The sequence below is a fragment of the Streptopelia decaocto genome (assembly GCF_964273445.1).
Source record: "Streptopelia decaocto genome assembly, chromosome: 6".
In the NCBI taxonomy this organism is placed as follows: domain Eukaryota; kingdom Metazoa; phylum Chordata; class Aves; order Columbiformes; family Columbidae; genus Streptopelia; species Streptopelia decaocto.
Genome location: NC_138660.1, coordinates 46,650,437 through 46,669,262, shown reverse-complemented (window position 1 = coordinate 46,669,262; position 18,826 = coordinate 46,650,437). Strand labels below are relative to the sequence as shown.

General features: G+C 42.6%; 1 protein-coding gene across 3 annotated transcripts in view; it reads left to right on the top strand.

The window, feature by feature from the left end:
• Positions 1-4,749: 4,749 nt before the first annotated feature.
• Positions 4,750-18,826, top strand: part of ITGA6 (integrin subunit alpha 6) — a 45,893-nt gene continuing 31,816 nt past the window's right edge. For all 3 annotated transcript variants that reach the window (XM_082056585.1, XM_082056584.1, XM_082056586.1), the window contains exon 1: positions 4,750-4,997. In XM_082056585.1, coding sequence (XP_081912711.1) covers positions 4,837-4,997 — 161 coding nt within the window. In that variant the 5' untranslated portion in view covers positions 4,750-4,836. The remainder of the gene's footprint in view (positions 4,998-18,826) is intronic.

Here is an 18,826-nt window from a genome sequence, read left to right as displayed (position 1 = left end):
TGCCCCAAAGTTTGCATCTGGTAATGGGTTATGTCCCTCTGCCCTGGTCAACAATGGTACAAGACAAGCAAGGCTTCATGAGCAGGACAGTGTGTAGATCAAGGAGCATGCATGGTGTAGACAAGTCCAGTCAATGCTACAAGTTTCATCTATGGTGACAGAAGAGATGTGGGGAGATATGTCTTGCTGAGAATGCCACAAAATGGGGCTGCAAAAGGAGCCTGTGATGTCTATAAGGATGTGTAAGCTTAGGCTGCCCTTACTGGGAGGGGAATCCTCCATAGTGATGTATGTGGCCAGTGAATTAGAATACAAACATATGTTCAAAATTACTGCAGTTTTATACCTTAGCTATCAGTAGCTTTGAAGGAACAGCCTTAATTCCTCCCACAGCAATCCAAACTATGGGGATTAAGTTCCCATTTGTCAGCAGCATTTCTCTGATTTATGCCCAGTTACACTCATAAAGTGCCTCCAAGTATGTTTACAAAGATGTTTACTCTTCAAACAGTCCAGGCTGGTCATTCTGAAACTACTTAAGGAATGTACCTGACAACTTTGGAAAAAATATTCTCTCCTTGTAAAAGTCTTAAAGAACTCCCATATAACACTGGTTGCAGTATTAGCCAAAAATCTGCATCTGAACTATTTCTTCCAACTTGTATTTTTGTCTATGTAATACTTTGCATATTACATAGAAACATTAAGTTAAGGCCATGACACTGAATGTTAAAAGCTCTGACTTAAAGACCTGGAATATCCTGTGAAATTCTAAACAGTTTGTCTATAGAAGTAAGATATTTTTACTTTGCAAGGCAGTAAAGAATGGCAAAATTATGTCCATAGTTGTTTTAGACATCAAAGAGAAAAATAAAAGTTACAAAATCATAGTAACATCTTTATCTGGAACTATAGTTAAGCTGATTTAAATATAGCAACAAGTAAAAAAAAAAAGCTGTATCTTAGGAATCTTTCTGAAAAGGTGGTAAGGAGAGCCTGAGACATGCTTCATTTAGTTATAAATGATATGATGAGTGTCAATTCTGCCTAGTTCAGAATATCAAGTGTGTAAATATAACTATTTTAATGCCCTGGTTTCTAGACTGGTCAGAGCAACCATGCTACCATGGCATTGAGCAGTTAGTCTTTCTTACCACTGTAACTGCTGTCATGGAGGCACCCCAAAAGTCAATTTTAGGTGCACAACAAGTTCCAAAACACACTTTATTCTAGACAAAAAAGTGTAGCCAATAAACCGACTAGAAACAGGGTTTATACAGTTATTTAGCACTCTGACAACAGAAAATACAGGTTTGGATATCAGTTGAGGAGATTATTGGGGCATGACCACATAAGAATGATGAGGATCCACAACGTGCACTCATACACTCAAAAGAAAGAAAACCAGGGCCTCTGACTCCAGGGTACCCACAAGAAATAATCACTCGCCTGGGTTAGGCGAGAGCTCACACTTGCCTGGGTTAGGCAAGGACTCATTCAAGGATATATCCAGTAAATAACCACTTACCACAAGAGGAGGTGAGGCACTCTCGGTCCTGGGAAGTCCCTTAGACGGTGACTCAGTCTAAGGGAAGGGCTCCAGTTCACAGACCCACTCTTCTGAGAATATCACTCCAAGGGGGCCTTCAGCGGGGACCCCGTTGTATAGCCTGGTTAGATCTGGCTGTGGGCTTTAACACAATATCCAGAAGCTTTGCAGCTAGTCTGGGCACGTCCTTTGTTAAGGACCCTGTCAATTGACTGAGGGTCCCACCCCTCCTGGGGATGGGGACAGTGGGGCACAAAAGGTGCCAAAGAGCTATCAACTGCCCCATTGAGGGCTCCGAATCTCAGGGGTGTGTGCAACTGCCACAAGCACCTTTATCTCCTGTGGTGCTGTTTGCTAGTCCTAACATAATTTTTAAGAGAGAACCAAGAGCAGCCACAGAGGATATACTAGCAAAAATAGTCTGGTAGCCTGGCTGCATAAAAATTCAACTGTTTATTGTAGCTGTTGAGATGCATCCGTTCAATAAATGTAAATAATCTGAAGAACGTGCGGTTCTAAAAATAGTATGTGTATTGCATTCAGGAGAAACCACCCAGAAGTTTGATCCATGCTACTAGCGCTTAGAACTAGTTTGTTTCTGAACTGAGACAACTGTATAGCTTTACAACTTGCTCAGTGAACCAAACCTTTTTGGCCTGTATAATTTTTCATCTGGAATTACATCAATTATAAAATCGAGCCCTTTTTAAAAATTAAATGGGAAGGGGATGTTTACATATTTTGGCTTTAAAGGACCATTAGATGTACTGCATTAGAGCTGCACAGCTGAGTACCCACAAGTTGTGTTTCTTCAGATAGTATGTTTTGTTCATATAAATGATAAAAGTTAGAAATGTAAGGCATTGTGCCTTGCCTTCCTTATAGGGAAAGCCTAAAATGTCTTGCCAAGCTCTAGGTTTTCCATGCCACCTTTTCTATTTTCCAGAAGTTTTTTATAATTAACTACGTGGTTGTATGGAGGAGGAAAGCATTGCTGGCACTAAGGCTTGCTCAATATGTAGACACAGCAGGCAAACACCTTGTAGCCCTTTGGCTGAGTATCAAAACACCGTTAATAAGCAGACAGCCTGAAAACCCAGCAATAGCAGAGTGTTTGTTACAAAAAAGACAGCTTTGATCTGGCCGTTGCCTTTTTGGGAATCGCTTGGTATTATGCGTAGCAGAGTGCTCACGTTTAATTGGTAATCATACCTAATCTTGGTTCCCCTTTATACAGGGATGGTACAAAAGAGGAATTCCTGAAGTATGTGTTAGTTATAGATAACCCACGGTGCGTTTGTTTTGGAGGAAGAGCAAAGGAAGGAAACTGACATTTTTTTTTTTTTTTTTTCTCTCCTCATCTAGAGCAAATGGAAATAGTACAAAATAATGAGAGACCATTCAAGGTAACTCTAAGCTGTTGTATGCAGTTTTGCTTCACCCTGTATATGGTCTATTTTTGTTGTTCCTGCTGTGGTCACTTGAGACAGGTTTTAATAGAAGTATGTCTTGGAATGCTTGTTACTGCATCTGGAGATGAGAAAACTCTTGTCTCCCCTCAGCAGCCTCTGTGGATAACAACAAACAGGTACAACATGTCCAGGCAGCGCTGGTTGGAGAGTGAGAAGCCGGATGAACCTAACATGCCAGTATCGTTCAGATGGCTCTGGATGAAAGTATTTCTGTGACTCCTTACACGAGTTACTGAGTACAAGCATTACTTAAAGTAACTATAGTTACTGTACAAGTATCATAAGCATGCAAGTTTAAATGATCCCGAAGGGCACACTGCTAAAGCGACTTTGGTACAGCTATTTTAAAATACTTGTTTTCAAATCTTTACTAATGACTGTGAAATACATGGATTGTAGTAAGCCTACTTTCTTGTAATTAGTCTGGGATATTTTCCCTCTTATGGTCCTTTAGTGAAACTGTAGGGCAGTGTTTATGCCACTACAGTTTTTTGCAGTGGCAGTGACTGTGAAGTGATTGAACGCTGGATTAAGGTTTTGAATGAGTTGGGCATGAAGAGCAAGCAGGGAAGGAACTCTGTTGACAATAAGTATTTGGGAGCCTAATTTAACAAAATGCTTTGTTTCCACATTAGATACACATTTCTGGTGCATTTTTTTTCCTCTTGATCAAGGGTGTTTTGGACTTGAGCCAAAGACTTGCCTATACATGGAGTTATCCTAGAGTAATTACTGTGGAAAAAGTAGCCTGGATTAACTCCATGGGAACAGAGTATTTTTCCAGAAGGAGTTATTTGGAGTATCAACACATTGCTCCTTCCTCACTTTTTCTGGAATCTCTTGTGTGAGAAGTTGCTCCCTTTGTATCCAGGATATTGGTTGAGAAGAAAAATAGAATATTGTCATATTGCTTGGCACTTGTGAGGTTTTAAAATCTTACATCTGCTTCACTAAACCAAGACACTGTGTTACAGTCTCTCGCTGGGGTGGATGAAGTGCATTAAGATGCGCTTGCAAATACCCTTTTGGAGTTATGGGTGAAAGCATGAGATAAAATAATTTGGAATCCAAACCCACATATTGTTTTCAAACACTTAACAGGTAGGGGTAGGAAATTCTCAGATCTGTTCAGAGATAGGAGATACTGGAGGAATGCAATTTAAAGACTGCTTCTATGTAGTCTCGAGTCTCTGTCCTCATGTGCTGTCTGAAGAGTCTGGAAAACAGAGACGCACCTTTTTTTTTTTTTTTTTCCCCATGATGATTGTGTTTGGGGAATACAGACCGACTATGAGAAGCATATAGTGTAGCTCTGTATCGACCTTAGAGCATTTCAGAAGGTGTTTGTGCACATGGTCAGTACCTTAACCTGCCGCTGAGCATCACCCGGAGCGGTACCAGCTCTCACCGTGTCCCGGGGCGGGTCTCTGCCCTTCCCACCGCCGGTGCCCGCGGCCCGGCCCTCACCTGCGGCCGTGACCCGCCCCCCGCACGGCTTCATTTTCCGTTGTAAAGCCCCGGTACTGGTGACGCGGCCGTCTCCCCGCGGGCGGGGCGGGGCCCTTGGCCGCCTTTCCCGCGGCACATTTTGTGCCGGGCGATGCCCGTCGCCCCCGCGGCGGAGGCGCAGGGCTCGTCGGCAGGGAGCTGCCGCTTGGGGGCCGGGCAGCCCGCGGCGGCGCAGGGCGGGGAGGGCGGGGCGGGGCGGGCTCCGTGACGATGCGCGGAGCCGGCGGGGCACAACGGGCGCCCTCAGCGCGGGGAGCGGCGGTGCTTGGCAGCTCGGCGGCAGGTTCCCGTGGCCGGCAGGAACAGATGGCGGCCGCGCTTCTCTTCTACCTGTCCCTCCTGCCGGGGCTGGCCGGCGCCTTCAACCTGGACACGGACAACGTGATCAGCCGGCGTGGGGAGCCGGGCAGCCTCTTCGGCTTCTCCCTGGCCATGCACCGGCAGCTGCAGCCGCAGGAGAAACGGCTGTAAGTGCTCCCTCCTCCCTTGCACCGCCGGGAAACGTCCCCTGGCGGCGGGCCGGGACCGCCAGCCCCCACCTGGTGGCCGGCCGGCCGCCCGCTTGCGGCGGGGAGTGGGGCCGGGCGGCGGGGCGCCCTGCGGGGCAGGGGCCGGGGGAGAAACCTCTCGGCGGGACGGGGCGGCACCTGCCGCGAGGCGCTGCGGCGCCGCAGGCCGCCCGGAGGCAGCGTGCGCCCGGGCGGAGCGGCGGAAGCGTGCCGCGGAGCGAGGTGCAGCCCCGCCCTCCCCGGTGGCCTGCGGGAGCTGGGGCGGGAGAGGGGGAAGCGATCGGCAGCACCCGCTGGGAAACCTTCCCGCCTCGGCCGCCACAGCGGTCTCTTGCGCGACCCCCTGGCGGTGTCCCGAGGCTGTGCCCGCGGGGCCCGGGCAGAGCGGGGAGCCGGGAGGCTGGAGCCCGGGGCGGCGCCGACCTGCTCCGCCGGTGCCCCGGGCCTGCGGGTGCCTGTCCGGGCTGTGGGGTTGGTTCTTCCTGTGTGTACCCGGCCTCGGGTAACGCAGGGGCTGCTGTTCAAGATTAAACCTGCCCAGTAGCGCAGGTGGGAGGTGGCACAAGGAAGACGGGAGAAATAAAAAAATGCTAGTGGCTTATGGGTGGAAGCTAGGAACTCCTTTTGGGAAACTGAGAAAGCAAAGTAAGTTTTCTTAGTACGTTTTCAGGATCCTTGTGTGTTCCTAACTGTATCTGAGCAGTGCCTGACCCTGCCCTATCTAGTAGTGCTGGATGGAGTGTGTCTTCTATAAGGCATTGTTATTAAATAAATGTCCCTTCCCCAAGTATTCAGTTTTAATTCAAGGGAAAAGATGAGCCCATAATCCATGTAAAGTTAACGGGAGAAGGAAGCTGGAAAGAAATTGTATCCTTTGTAGTCCATATAGAGTTAATGGGTGAAGGAAACTGGAAAGAAATTGTATCCTTAGTAAAGTTAGCTCATAAACTTACTTAAAAATCCTGTGGTCCCATTTTGCTCACACTTGTGTTCCGTGTGATTTCATAGACATTACAGTGTGTAAAGGAGTATAAATCAAAATACCCATGTTCTATCTAGCAGATAAAATGACCTATGGTATCCTAAACAATGAAAAACAAATCTGTGAGCTCATTTTCAGCGGTCTTAATATCTTAAGTCTTGACAATACTATTGCATTGGTCTCAGTTTTACTAAGAAAGCAGTTCCTGACACTTGTTAGTTTCCCATTGTACTGTCAGTACTGGTAGAATGTGTGTGTCAGAATATGCAGAGACAGAAATCCGATTACTGAGAAGTCAGTAGAAACACAAGAGTGGTCACAGTATTCAAACTAGTCTGTAATATTTGGCTGAAACGCTTCAGAGATTATTAGCATGAAAGTTCTGTATTGTATGTATAGTAAGTGCTTCCTCAGGCAATCCAAGTCTGGGGACAGAGCAGAGCCAGATGCTGTCTGCCTTGACATAGCTTTCTGAATCAGGCTTTCATGAAAAGCAAGGGTTGCTAATAGAGACAAAACCATACTAGAGAATCTGCATTTTATGGTGATGTGTACTTCTGAGTATGAGACAGTTTGGCCATTTAAAAAATCTATTCATGAGTTTCAGCATAATGAATGTGAGTGCTGCCCTGTGTAGCTGCTGGGTATAGTACTCTTGGAATGGGACCTTTTACATCACACGGGCATGTTATAGTCTCTTCGAGCATCATTTTAACGTCTATAAGAACAGTGGTGTATGTCTGTAGAGAACAAGACATTGAACATGCCAAATTGTAACTATTTTTCATAGGGACAGAGAGGCATTTTGCTCGGTTTAAGTTGTGTCTCATGAAACAAATGGGAGTTTTGGTGGGGAAACTTGAAGTGAAGCCTCCCATGTTAGGCTGCACATTCGTATCAGGTAAAAATGAATCTTATTGAACTAATACAGAACCATTTGTGTGACGTGTTCCATGGAGAACCATCTGTAGTTTCTAAATAGCTTGACTCTTTATAGGTGGAACAAACGGTGTCTGCTGTCGGATGCCCAGTGAAGGCGGAAAGTTATGGGAATGGAGGTCATACTGAGGTCTCCTACTGGGAAACAAGTATGTCTAATGCCTGTATGCTGCCCGTTATCTGTAACAGCAGGAATTCTAGTAGTTTGTTCTCAGGAGTCCAATACCCCGACATTCCCAACTGCATTTTGGTCTGTGTCTTATCTCTACTGCAAAAGTGGTTTTATGTGCAGCTATCTCTCAGTCAGATAGAAGTATTTATTTTATCCCTTCTTCTCAAATGGATGCTAACTTCAAAGCTCAGTTACAGTTTGAGTGTGAACACTGTTAAGTAGTTGCCAAAAATACACAGACCCCATTTCATCATTGAAACTTAATTAAAAGTGACACTTGGGTTCTAATCTGGTAAGAACCTCCATTCCAAAAAAACCTGTCAGCCTGAGTGCCCTCCTGCCTCTCCAGTTTTACAGAATTAAAAATGATTTGTAAGAGACAGGAGCAAGATCAGTCAGTCCTTGGAAAAAAAAAGCAAATGAGAGAAGGTGAAATACATGAATTCTATTCAAGGGCTGTTTTAGTCTGTGCCTTGGAGCAAGGCTTGGTAAAACAAACTAAATGACGTGTGATTTTTTTCTCTTGCCTCGCTTAAGTGGTTCTTAAGTGAAATGGTTCCCCCTTCCTCACTCTCGATAATTCAGTGTTAAGCATTATAAAAATCCTCTATAAAGATGAGGGTGGAGAATGTCTAGGAAGTGTGACAAATAAAGGTACAGCTGAAATAGCCTTTAATTAAATTTGGTATTTGCTTTTGATCACCTTTTTTCTTAGTCACAGGATACTGTGGATTACATATTAGCTTTGAGTTAGCTACTAATGTTTGCTAATGAGGAATGACTTAACTCCCAACAGTATGGTTACAGGAGCTGCTTTGACTGACATTGTAAATGGTACTGAGTATAAGGCTATGGAGTAGTAACAGGATTTTGTTTTTCTTTGTGAATTTCTTTTGGTGAGAAAAGTTGGAAAGTTGGTCAGTTGAAGAGGAGAACGACTTTTTTGATTTGCAGTGACTGAAAGTGGAGCGCTAGTGGCATGTGGGTGTGAAAAACAGCTGAATGCAGTCTGAATGTGCATCAGGGGAGCATTAACGCTGGAGGTACTAAGGGCAGCCTGCCTGGATTTCTGTGTGCGGTTCTGGTTCATTGTCAAGCACAGTGAATCTGGTAGCATAAAAGGCTAATGGAGCACTAAGAGAGCTGGGCTTGTTGCCCTGTATAAGACTGGTTTTTAATCTGTCAGTATGACAAAAATAAGGGAGGTCTGTTTTTGCGAGGGAGTGGTGACACAATGGCCCTGCATTTTGTCTGCACACTGGAAGAAGGTCTGAAACTTGGAGGGGCCTGAGACTTGGGAACAGCATTAGCCATAGGAGTAATGTGGTTAGTTTAAGTAGTCATTTGATGGAGAATGAGAGTGTATCTGTCATCTGTAAATGAGGACTACACTTGCTATATATATATTAAGTGACTATATATTTTAAATATGTTACTGTTATAATAAATATATTATTACTAGATACTTTATATATAGTGAGCGTAGTCACATACATGTACTTTTATATATATATAGAATATATATAAATGGTATGTTTGTCTATATACTCCATGTAACATGTCCAGTAGGTCTATTCCAGTTCTTTTTGGTTGTAATTCACAACAATTTAAGCAAATGCCTTGAATTAAAACATAAGCTTAATTTGTGTATACAAAACATACCTTAATTTGTGTATAACTTTACTTGCAAATAATTCTGATATTATTTTCAGTAGAAGTATGGAGCTGAATTAATGTAAGCTTCTTATTGTTTAAGGCGAATAAGGATGAGATTGTAGTAATCAATGTTCAAGATCCTCTCATCAGCTAAAAAACTGTGTGGTTGAAAGCTGTGGATAGGCACTTTATATCAAGACTGCACTGACCATTAGCAGCCATAAAGTACTAAAATCTGCAGCATATTTTACTTGTGCCACGTTTTGCTGATGCTGCACATCTCTGCTGTGAGCTGTTATATCAATACATAACAAAATTGCCTTTGGTCAGGGGGGCTGCTGACACTGCTGTACTGCTGCAGTGCATCCCCTGTGGCATTTAGCCAGTAATTCTGTGTTGACCGAGGGCTTGTGCTCATAGACACTTTGCCCCGGTAACAAAAGAACTGGATTGTGCTGGTCTGCAGTGGAAAATGACGATTTCTGCTTGTAGAGGTGGTGTAGTGTAATTCAGGCTTCAGGTGGACTGAATTAATAATAGTCCATATTTACATCTTCAGGATTTAACACTTTGATAATGACGGGTCTTTAGTTCTTGTCTTGTGTCAATTAAAAAAAAAAGGTATTATTAATTTTCCTTTTTTCTTTCTTTTATTTTTTAAGACTGTGTCCTTACTGTCTCATTGCACTAAGTGATTTTTTTGTTGCTGTTTTTTTTGTTTTTTTTTTTTTTTTTTGTGAGTGTCTCTCTGGTTTTGTTTATGCAAGCTCTTGGATAATATGCTTAACATGCTTGATTACTTTCTTGATTCTTTATAGTAGAGGAGCTTGTCTGTGTTTGAGGTACATGTCCTGTGGCACATGTCAGGATCAAATGAAGCTGGGAAAGAGGAGGGAGTAGTAGTAGTTTGTTTCCCTGTAGTAGTAGGGGAAAGATTTGTAAAAAGAAGATCCATCATACTATCATGGGTGAAATAAGTGAGAAGATAAATTTACATTGCATAAGAGGGAAGAATGTAGAATTGCTATAGGTGGAGTCAAACTGCAGAAGGCAAGCTTTTTCTCAGTACCAAGTGTGAGCTGTGCTGTGAGTTATCTGTGGTTTACATGTCAGGTATGCAAGAGATTGGAAACTGTCATATAATTGTCACTATCTGACTCCCATTCTTGTGGGTGTAAAATAATAGGTCAGCATTGTTTGTTTGGTTGGTTGTTGTTGTTTTCCTCAAAGGAATGGAAAGAATTGTGCACTCCGTCCTGCAGAACTCTATTAAGGGAAGAAGGATGAAATGAAGCATTGAGCTGTATACTGAGCAACTAGAAGTTGCACTGGTGTAATCACTTTCATCAGTGTAGAAAAAGAGCAAACCCTGCACGGAACTAGTTAAGTCCTGTCATACAGCAAAAATGTGCTTCTACCAGCACAGTTTAGTCCAGGTGACTCTAAAAAGGCTGCGTCAGGGAAGAGATAGAATCATAGAATATTTTGGTCTGGAAGGGACCTTTAAAGGTCTTCTAGTCCAACCCCCTGCAGTGAGCAGGGAATACGCTACAGTACGGGCCTTTGCCATTAGCTGTGTGAGTTCACAGGTTCAGCTGTGCTGCAGCATTAACTGGTGTGACATGTTCATAGTGTAAAGCTGACCTTCCCACCTGGGAAGTGGCAAACCTCTTATCCCAGTCCTCTATCCCCCTGACAAACTTGTTCTTCAAGAGGTCTTATACTTTTCAGATTCTGCTTTCCCCCTGCCCCGTGGTCACCTGTAAATGCATAAGAATCTTAAATACCCCTGTGGTACATGTGTTATTTACGCTGGTGTTATTAACTAAATTCATGGCTGTGTTAGTGGGACTCTTCCATGAGTAAGGACTGTAGTGTATGCCTTTTGTCAGCAGTGATGATAAATGGCCTTGTGTAAAGACTCCAGCTTTGAGAAACAGCCTAGGCTATCAGCTTCAATTACAGCTCATAAAATTGTTATACTCTTACTGGAAGATGCTTATACCTGATACAGCTCCTTGGTTTCATAGCTTTTTGTTTTTACCAATGCTGAGCCTGATCGATGAATCAGCTTCTAATGTAAGAGGTACCACATCTTTGGTGGGGTTGCTAGAGCATAACATTTACAGGGTAGAGGTGATGACAGGTTTAGAAGCATTTTGGCTTATGCTTTCTTATTTTTAAGTGTCTCAATAGATGTGAATGGAAATTTGTGGAGGCACAAATTCCTGTCTCCTCAGGCTGTATGTTTGGAAAAAGAAGGGTGTTCTGTAAGCTGTTACTCCGCGTAAAACATGGACCTGCCAAGCCATTCCAAGAGCATGATGGCTCAATTAACCAAAATTGCTTTAAATTCCTTTGGTCCAAGTCTGTCGTACTCATCCGTTTCTAAAAGGATGGAACTTATACCAGGTAGTTCTTATTAAGTGATACTAGGATGTAAATCAACCCTGCTGAACACAGCATATGCTAGCCCAGCAAACTCTTTGGTGGCCAAAGTATTAGGTGTGTCTCAGAAAGAAATAAAAAACTTAATCTTGCATCCTCTTAACACTAGCAAGGTTAAAATGGTGTAACTGGAACAAAACAACTCAATGCAGGCAAGCACAGACCTTGGTCTCAGGAAGGAGAAAGGCTTTTCTCTTTAGTGAAGTGAATGGAAACTAATGAGCTGCACAAAATATGAGTTAAGGACAAAAGAAAAGCATTCTCCTTGACAAATTGTTGTGCTCTTGAGGGCAGGGGCTGTGGGTCCTGACAGCTTTGCTTAATGATGTCCAAAGGCTGGGCAGAGAAGTGTTTGGGGGAGGGCTTACAGTTAGATCAGCAACTATTCTCTTGCTTTTCAAATTAAGCTGATGTAGACACACAGAAATGGGCAAAGTAGATGTATCTGTGTGTGTGTCTGACATAAAACCTTCAGTGAAACTGTCCGTGAGGTATTCCACTGTGAAAAGGAGTTGTAATCCTTAACAGTGTTTGCTCTAAATATTGTGGGGAAGAAATCATCCTGTACCTTCTCATTCTGATGTACAGTTCGGTTTGAGCACTGTAGTTGTAAGTTGGATGGGCTAAAGTGTGTTTGAAGAGCATAACTACTTACCATCTAAAACCTGAGGTGGGAGTGAGCTGGAGAAGCATCTTTTCTCTGGCCTTCCCTTCATGCAGTGAGAGGTGGGGTGCTGTGGTGCCGACTGGGGCCAGTGTGCTGTGTGTGTGCTCTGCCCCGCTTCCCAGCTGTGCAGGCTGGAGCTGAGCGAAGCAGCGAGCCTGGCTGGGCACCGGCATCCTGAAACCTGCAGTTGGCAGACAGCTGCTTGAAGGACATCGCTGTCCCCATCCTACGGTCTGGCTGGCACAAGAAAATGTATGGTGCTCTTTAGACTTAAAACGTGACCCCGTCAGCTGCAGAAGGCCAGAAAGCGCGGGAGACAGAGTATTGGTCAAGTTGCAGGGGTGTAGAGCGAACCACTGAAGTATCTGAAGTATACAGTGTGTACAACATGAGGCCTGGTTTCTGTGTGCTGCTCTGTTCCGAAGCAGCAGATCTGGGACAGACGTGCCAGGGGTCCTTATGCAACAGAGAAATTAAAGGGAGTACTGTATTGTTATATTATTTGTGATCTGAAATCTAAAAATTTAGCATTTTTATTTGAGGACATAGTTTTCCTCTGCTTTCTGTGTTCATTTTCTAAAAATTTTGAGGTCTTGAGAGCAGCGAAGAGCTTTCCAACAGGTGTGCACAGAGAGTTGAGATGTACTGGTAGTGTTGGACACAGAGGCGCAGCTGTGTTGTTATTATTATTATTATTATTATTATTATTATTATTATTATTATTATTATTATTATTATTATTATTATTATTATTATTATTATTATTATTATTATTATTATTATTATTATTATGAGATATACAATTTCTGTATCAGTTTCACTCTTGTGTTGGCTACCTTGATGGTGAATAAAACTCTTTAAGGTGGCATATACTTAAAGAATAAACTGTAAGGCAACCATAACATCAGGAATGGATTAGTCTTAATCCAGATGTAGAGTTTTATGTACTGCATTGTCTGCGGTTAAAAATACCATTCACTTGTGTAGAGAGGCCTAATTCATAGGGTTTTTTTGTTATGATCTAGTTGAAAAATGTCTTGTACCGTGGCAAGAAATAATAGTGTGTGTTGTATCTTCTTCAGAAATACTGGCTAACCCCATCAGTCTGCACCTGGACTATTTGATGAATCCAATCTGTAACTCTACAAGACAAACATAAATCTTTGTAGTATGACCATCCAATTAAGTGTTTTTATTTAATAAAAAATATTTAAGTTTCTGAGAAGTCTCTTTACTATTGACTGCCTTTTAATAAATATCTGCAGTTGTGTAGGCTCTTAAATCCAAAAATCTCAACATGATTTATAGTGGTGTTTTTTCTTTAACTGTAAAAGAGGAATGAAGATAAGCACAAAATCACTCTTGGGGTGCTTGCTAAGATGACTGCAATTTTCTGTGTGGTATATGTTACTGATGCTGCTAATGTTAGTTTGTAAATAACAGAAAAACTTAAGCAGAAGCAGGACAGGTAGGCTGACTTCTCATAAATGTTTTTTCTTAAAGGATAACAAGCAGAGAAGAATGGTTTGCTAATCTAATTTGTTCCTGTCTGGATTCTCCACAAAATAAACCAGAACATTTCCCAAATCAGTTCATTGGGCTGCCTGGTGTGTTCCAGCAGTAAATTGTTCACTAGTCAGCATGGGTCATTCATTTCTCCTCTGTTAAACTCTATCCAAACCCCTTTCCATGTGTGCCAGAGCAACTGTCAGTTTTGCAAGGGATGCAATCTGAAGTTTTTCACAGGAGATACCTCATTAATTGCAGAAGAACTGGTGTTTAAAATCAGCTGTTGTTTAAATGTTTCAGAAGCAGCCTGGGGCTGGATGAATAATTTTAGCCCTAACTGTAAAAATGTCACATTTTGGGGACATGTTCTGTGGAAAAGACAAGACATAGATTAGGGAAAGGGCTATTTAGAAACAAGTGAGCAAAAATACATATTATGGAATGAGCAGATGATGGTCTGTACTGTAAAATGTTAGACAGAAAATTAATACCTCATAATTGTACTTAACAGGTAGGTACAGTAGGAGGCACAGGGATATTTGAAGAAAGAAGTATACAAAATGGTCTGGAAATGTGGAATAACTCATGTATTAGCATTGGATATTGTTGGAAGGAAGTTATGCTTTGAAAGTAATGGCAGTAGAATATACCCTAGAGGAGCAAACATGAATGTGGAATAAAGTCTCACTTCCATTTCAAATGGAATTATCCAGTATATAAAAAATAAGTGAACTGAACCATAGGTTAATAAGTCTCCCTTCATAACTTTAGCATCAAATGTAATGTATGTTTGGTAAGATGCATGTCCCTTGGGTTTAATGTATCAAGAGTATTGTATGTTCTAAGACTATTTTGACAATTCCCTAACGATTCCTTTGGAGAAGAGACTTGAAGTTTAGTTTAAAAAGCAGGTGTCCTGGTTTCGGTTGAGTAGAGTTAATTTTCTTTCTAGTAGTTGGTATAGTGCTGTGTTTTGTATTAAGTATGAGAAGAATCTTGATAATAGTCTGATGTTTTGGTTATTGCTAGATAGTCAAGGCCTTTTCATCTTCCCATGCTCTACCACGTGCACAAGAAGCTGGGAGTAGGCAAAGCCGGGACAGCTGACCCAGGCTGGCCACAGGGATATTCCTTACCATAGGACCTCATGCTCAATATGTAAACTGGAGTTGGCAGGGGGCAAATACTCCTGCTTGGGAATTGCATTGCGCATCACTTCTTTTGAATATTCTGCGTTTCCCGCGCCCCCGCCCCCCTGTTTCTTTGCTGTCCTATTAAACTGTTCTTATCTCAACCCATGAGGGTTTTGTTGTTGTATTTAGGTTTTGTTTTTTTTTTTCCCCCTTTCCAATTCTCTTTCCCCATCCCACTTGGGCAGCAGCATGAATAAGTGGCTGCGTGGTCCTAGTTGATGGCTGGGGTTAAACTACAAAAGCATGCCGGATGTATTCTGCTGTGAAGTACCTATGATGAGATTTTGTATCAAAACAATAGTAAAAGGCAAATGGTACTGGTTCTTGCATTGTGATTTCTAGAGCTAGTACGCACTGACTGTTTTTGATTCTGGACCATTGGCTGTTCTTGTTTCCTCTTACAGAACTGCATCTAAAAAGATGTAATTCCCAATATGGATTTCCTTTGAGCAGTTGTACTTGTGTGAGGATGTCTTGACTGTTTAGAAGTGACAGGTCTGCAGGACCAAGAACAGAAGCAAGAGGGGTTCATGGGATGCTCCCTGTCTAGATGCTGTCTACAGTATAAAAATGTACTTGGGTCCCTCCAGGGTAACACATATGGAACCTACGTTGGATTTCACTGTCAGCTATCGAGTTTCTAGGTTACTTTTCAGCTGTATTCTTCTTTGTATTTGTTTTCTCTTTCCAAGGAGTTTGGAGATCTTTGAGAAACAAGGGACACCAAATAGGAACGATCAGCATTGTCGTTAATCAGGTTTGCTGATAGTGTCTGTAGGAATGGCAGGCTTTCTTACAGAGACTGAGGGTTATTTCCTTTTCGGTGGGGATGACAAAGGCAATTTTTCAAATGGAGGTAAATGTGCTTAGCTTCTACCTGCTTCAGCTGGCATTGGTATCCTCCTCAAAAGTAGGTCTATAAGAAAAATCTTTAAAAACCAAAGCAAAACAAGATTGCAAATATGCTGGGAACGACTCATCCCTGTAATGCCTGAGGTTGTTTGCTCAGCAGCACATGCACAGGTCGAAGGTCTGAGGGCAATGCATGTTTATCCTGGAAGTGCTCAGAAGTGGCAGCCAGCTGTTACTGATAGCAAGCACATTACTGGTGAGGGTAGTTGAATTTTCTGCATCCCTCTTTTTGTGTTACTCCTGTATGGGAATTGTAAAGATTAGTTAGCTTTGCACTTTGTCCTTGATGCTACCCAAGCTGCATAGTGGTTAAATCTGCTAGCTCTTGAACTTGGTCATGTCTAGCAGAACATGTGGAAAGAGATCACAGCTTATATATAAATTCCCATGTTTCTTTAGTGTGAAACAAACCTTAAGTGAGATTCACATTATTTTCTTGGCCAAAGATGCTAAAATAAATTTGTTACTTTTTTTTTTTTTCTTATATAGCCAACTTTTGTAGCTGCTATGAACAATACAGCATAGTTATGCAAGTCCCTGTAAACTTTTAATCCACTTGACTTATGTTTCTGCTAAAGAAATGTTTGATGATTATGTAGCGTAGCCCCAGAATATTGCTGAAGAAGTAGGTTTCTCTCTCTTCCCAGCCAAGCTATTAATATATTCCTGCATACAGTGGAAGAATACTTTGTTGTTGTCAGGTCAGATCCAGTCCTAGTAATAGCTGAAATGCTGTTTGCGCAACTTTCCATCTACAGGAATACAGGGTGTTAAAATACTTTAAAACAAATAATTAATTCCAGGTTCTGCTCAAGTGAGAATGTAAGGAGTGGTGAAAGATGGAAAAAAAGTAAGTGTGAGGAGAGTCATGTAAAAATTGTGTTTTTGTGGAGGGGGAGCAGTCGGAAGAGAATGCAGTGGGTTTCTTGGCATAGTCTCAAATGTAAGTTATTTTGCAAACAGAAGAATTTTGTTCTGAGGATTTGCAAGCTGTTTGAAATTCATAGTTTGTACATTCCTACTCGTAGTAAGATAGAATTGCTTCTTCCACAAGTGCGTATATGGAGAACTTTTTTGTGAATGTATGATTTATTTCTGTTGATCTGTTTGATCAGTGTTTCAGTATCTGCGTGGAACATTAAAAAAAGGCTCCTTAAGTGTCTCAGTGACATGGGCATTTGTTCGAGTTGGTCCTCCTACAAAAATACCTACTGAAGTTCTTCCAAGTGATTTGAATGCCTGTGTTTTCAGTTAATTTGAAGGAGTGGAGGGACTATGTGTCAGTACATGTACCCAGTGACACATCTGCTTTTGTAATTAAGTTCATGACTTGCAGAAAAGCCTTACTCAAACTGTGGATCCTTTATATGCGTTTAACCCAGGGCTATGATGGTCTTAAGACCAAAAGCATAACTTGAAATCTGTGGTTTAGTGTGCAAGTGACTTTTGGCTGTTGAAGTGTGTGTTCGCTAGTTGTTTGTGTACTCATTCTCTGAAACATCTGCTAGGGATGACATGTCGGGAGGGTACATGGCTTTCTCCGTGGGCAGAGCTCTTCAGCCTGTCCCTGCAGGATGGCTCTCTGGTGCTGCAGGTTTGGGTGTCAGCTGGAAGGGCACAGCTTGGCTCCCAGTGCCAGTGCTGGTCTGGCCTGGGTGAGCTTCCTGCTGGGGCTCTGGCTGGTACATTTTAGCTGAATGGGATGAACGACTTTGGTTCAGACAGTGAATCTGCCAGAGTCACATATTAACATTTCTGCGGTTGTGTATCTAGTGGAAGAGGTTTTTCCCTATCTTGTTTTTTTGTCCTACAAAGAAGGAAAAGAAGGAGCAGGAGTCATCTCATAAATTGGATATATGGGTGAAGGAACCACAGCTTGGCTTAGCCTGGGGAGCCGTTGCTCTTCCAGTACTGCAGGGCTGTGGGATTAGGTGCTTTAACATGTTGTATTGTCCATTGATTCTGGAGTGAAAGGTCTGTCCCTTTTGCTGTACTTCTTTCATGCATTTTAATGGTTTAATTATGGTCATAAATGAAATCGATGTACTTCATTCAGTGAAGGAAATAGAGGAATGACATTTCAGCCCAAATATTTGCTCTGTACTGTATTAAAATTCCTGCAACTTAAAAAAAAAAAAAGGCTTTTGGCATATCGATGAACAGTATGTGCCTGTTAGGGTTGTTACCTCTCTAACAAGTAGTGCCTTCTAATACTGACTGGGAGCACTGCATTTTCAGATTGCTTTTTGGAAAAAAAAAAAAAAAGGCTGAGCAACTGTTTCCATATTTTGATTATTTCCACATTCATTTTCTAAAACATGTACCTAACAGATGATGTGATACTCCTTTCATTTTTCATGAACTTCAAATGGAGATGACATGTTTAGGGGCAGTACAAAGACAAATCCTGCAAATATGAAGAAGTTTAAATCTGAATTCAGAGGTTTTCTATGACATGTATGGGCAGCAGTCCTGGTGCAGGAGGCAGTAATTCCCAATTCGTCATGCACTTGCTTACTGGAGTCTGTAGAGTGAGCATGTCCCCAAAACACTGATCACAGCACCAACTCACCGCTTTTTACAGCAGCACCGGCAGCCGCTTCTTTGCAGCCTGTTTCCCCGCGGGAGCCGGGGCAGCGCTGGGCGAGATGGGCCAGGGCTGCAGTGCGTGGGGCTGCTGGCATGAGAGCGAGGTTGCAGTGTGGGATGGCAGGGAGGGACAATTCGCTCCTTCTGTGCCTGTGGGGAGCTGGGACTGCTGGCTCACTCCTGCTTTGTTGCTGCACTTGCTCCCTGGTCCTGTGGGGACCTGTGCCCCAGCTCACCCTCTGGAGAGGGGCTGGGTTGTGCCCGGCTGGCCGTGGTGGGACTCGCGTGGTTCCAAGGACCCCGGTGTGGACAAGGTGGCTGTGGGCAAGGGCTGGGCTGGGAGTGCTAGCGCCTCGGCTCCTGAATTTGATTCTTTAAAAGGCACACTTGTCACCCCATGTTGTAAGAGGATTTCATGCAGCAACAGGCACTGCCATGTTAGAAAATCTGAGTGAAAATCCTTTAAATATATTTTTTTTCCATGAGTTTATAATATATAATAATGAAAGTGTCTAATACATGTTTTACAGTATCACTTCATGCTCAGATCTGTTCCTAGCACGGGTCATTGTTCTTTCTTCTAAATCTGGTGAGATGTGTAGCTTGTGAGGAAGAAACTAAAACTATGAGTATTATACAGGTTGCACTTGCTATTTGACAATATGGGAAATGTGAGGTCTATCTCCTGGTTAAAGCCAGAGAGTGGTGTCTGAAATAGAA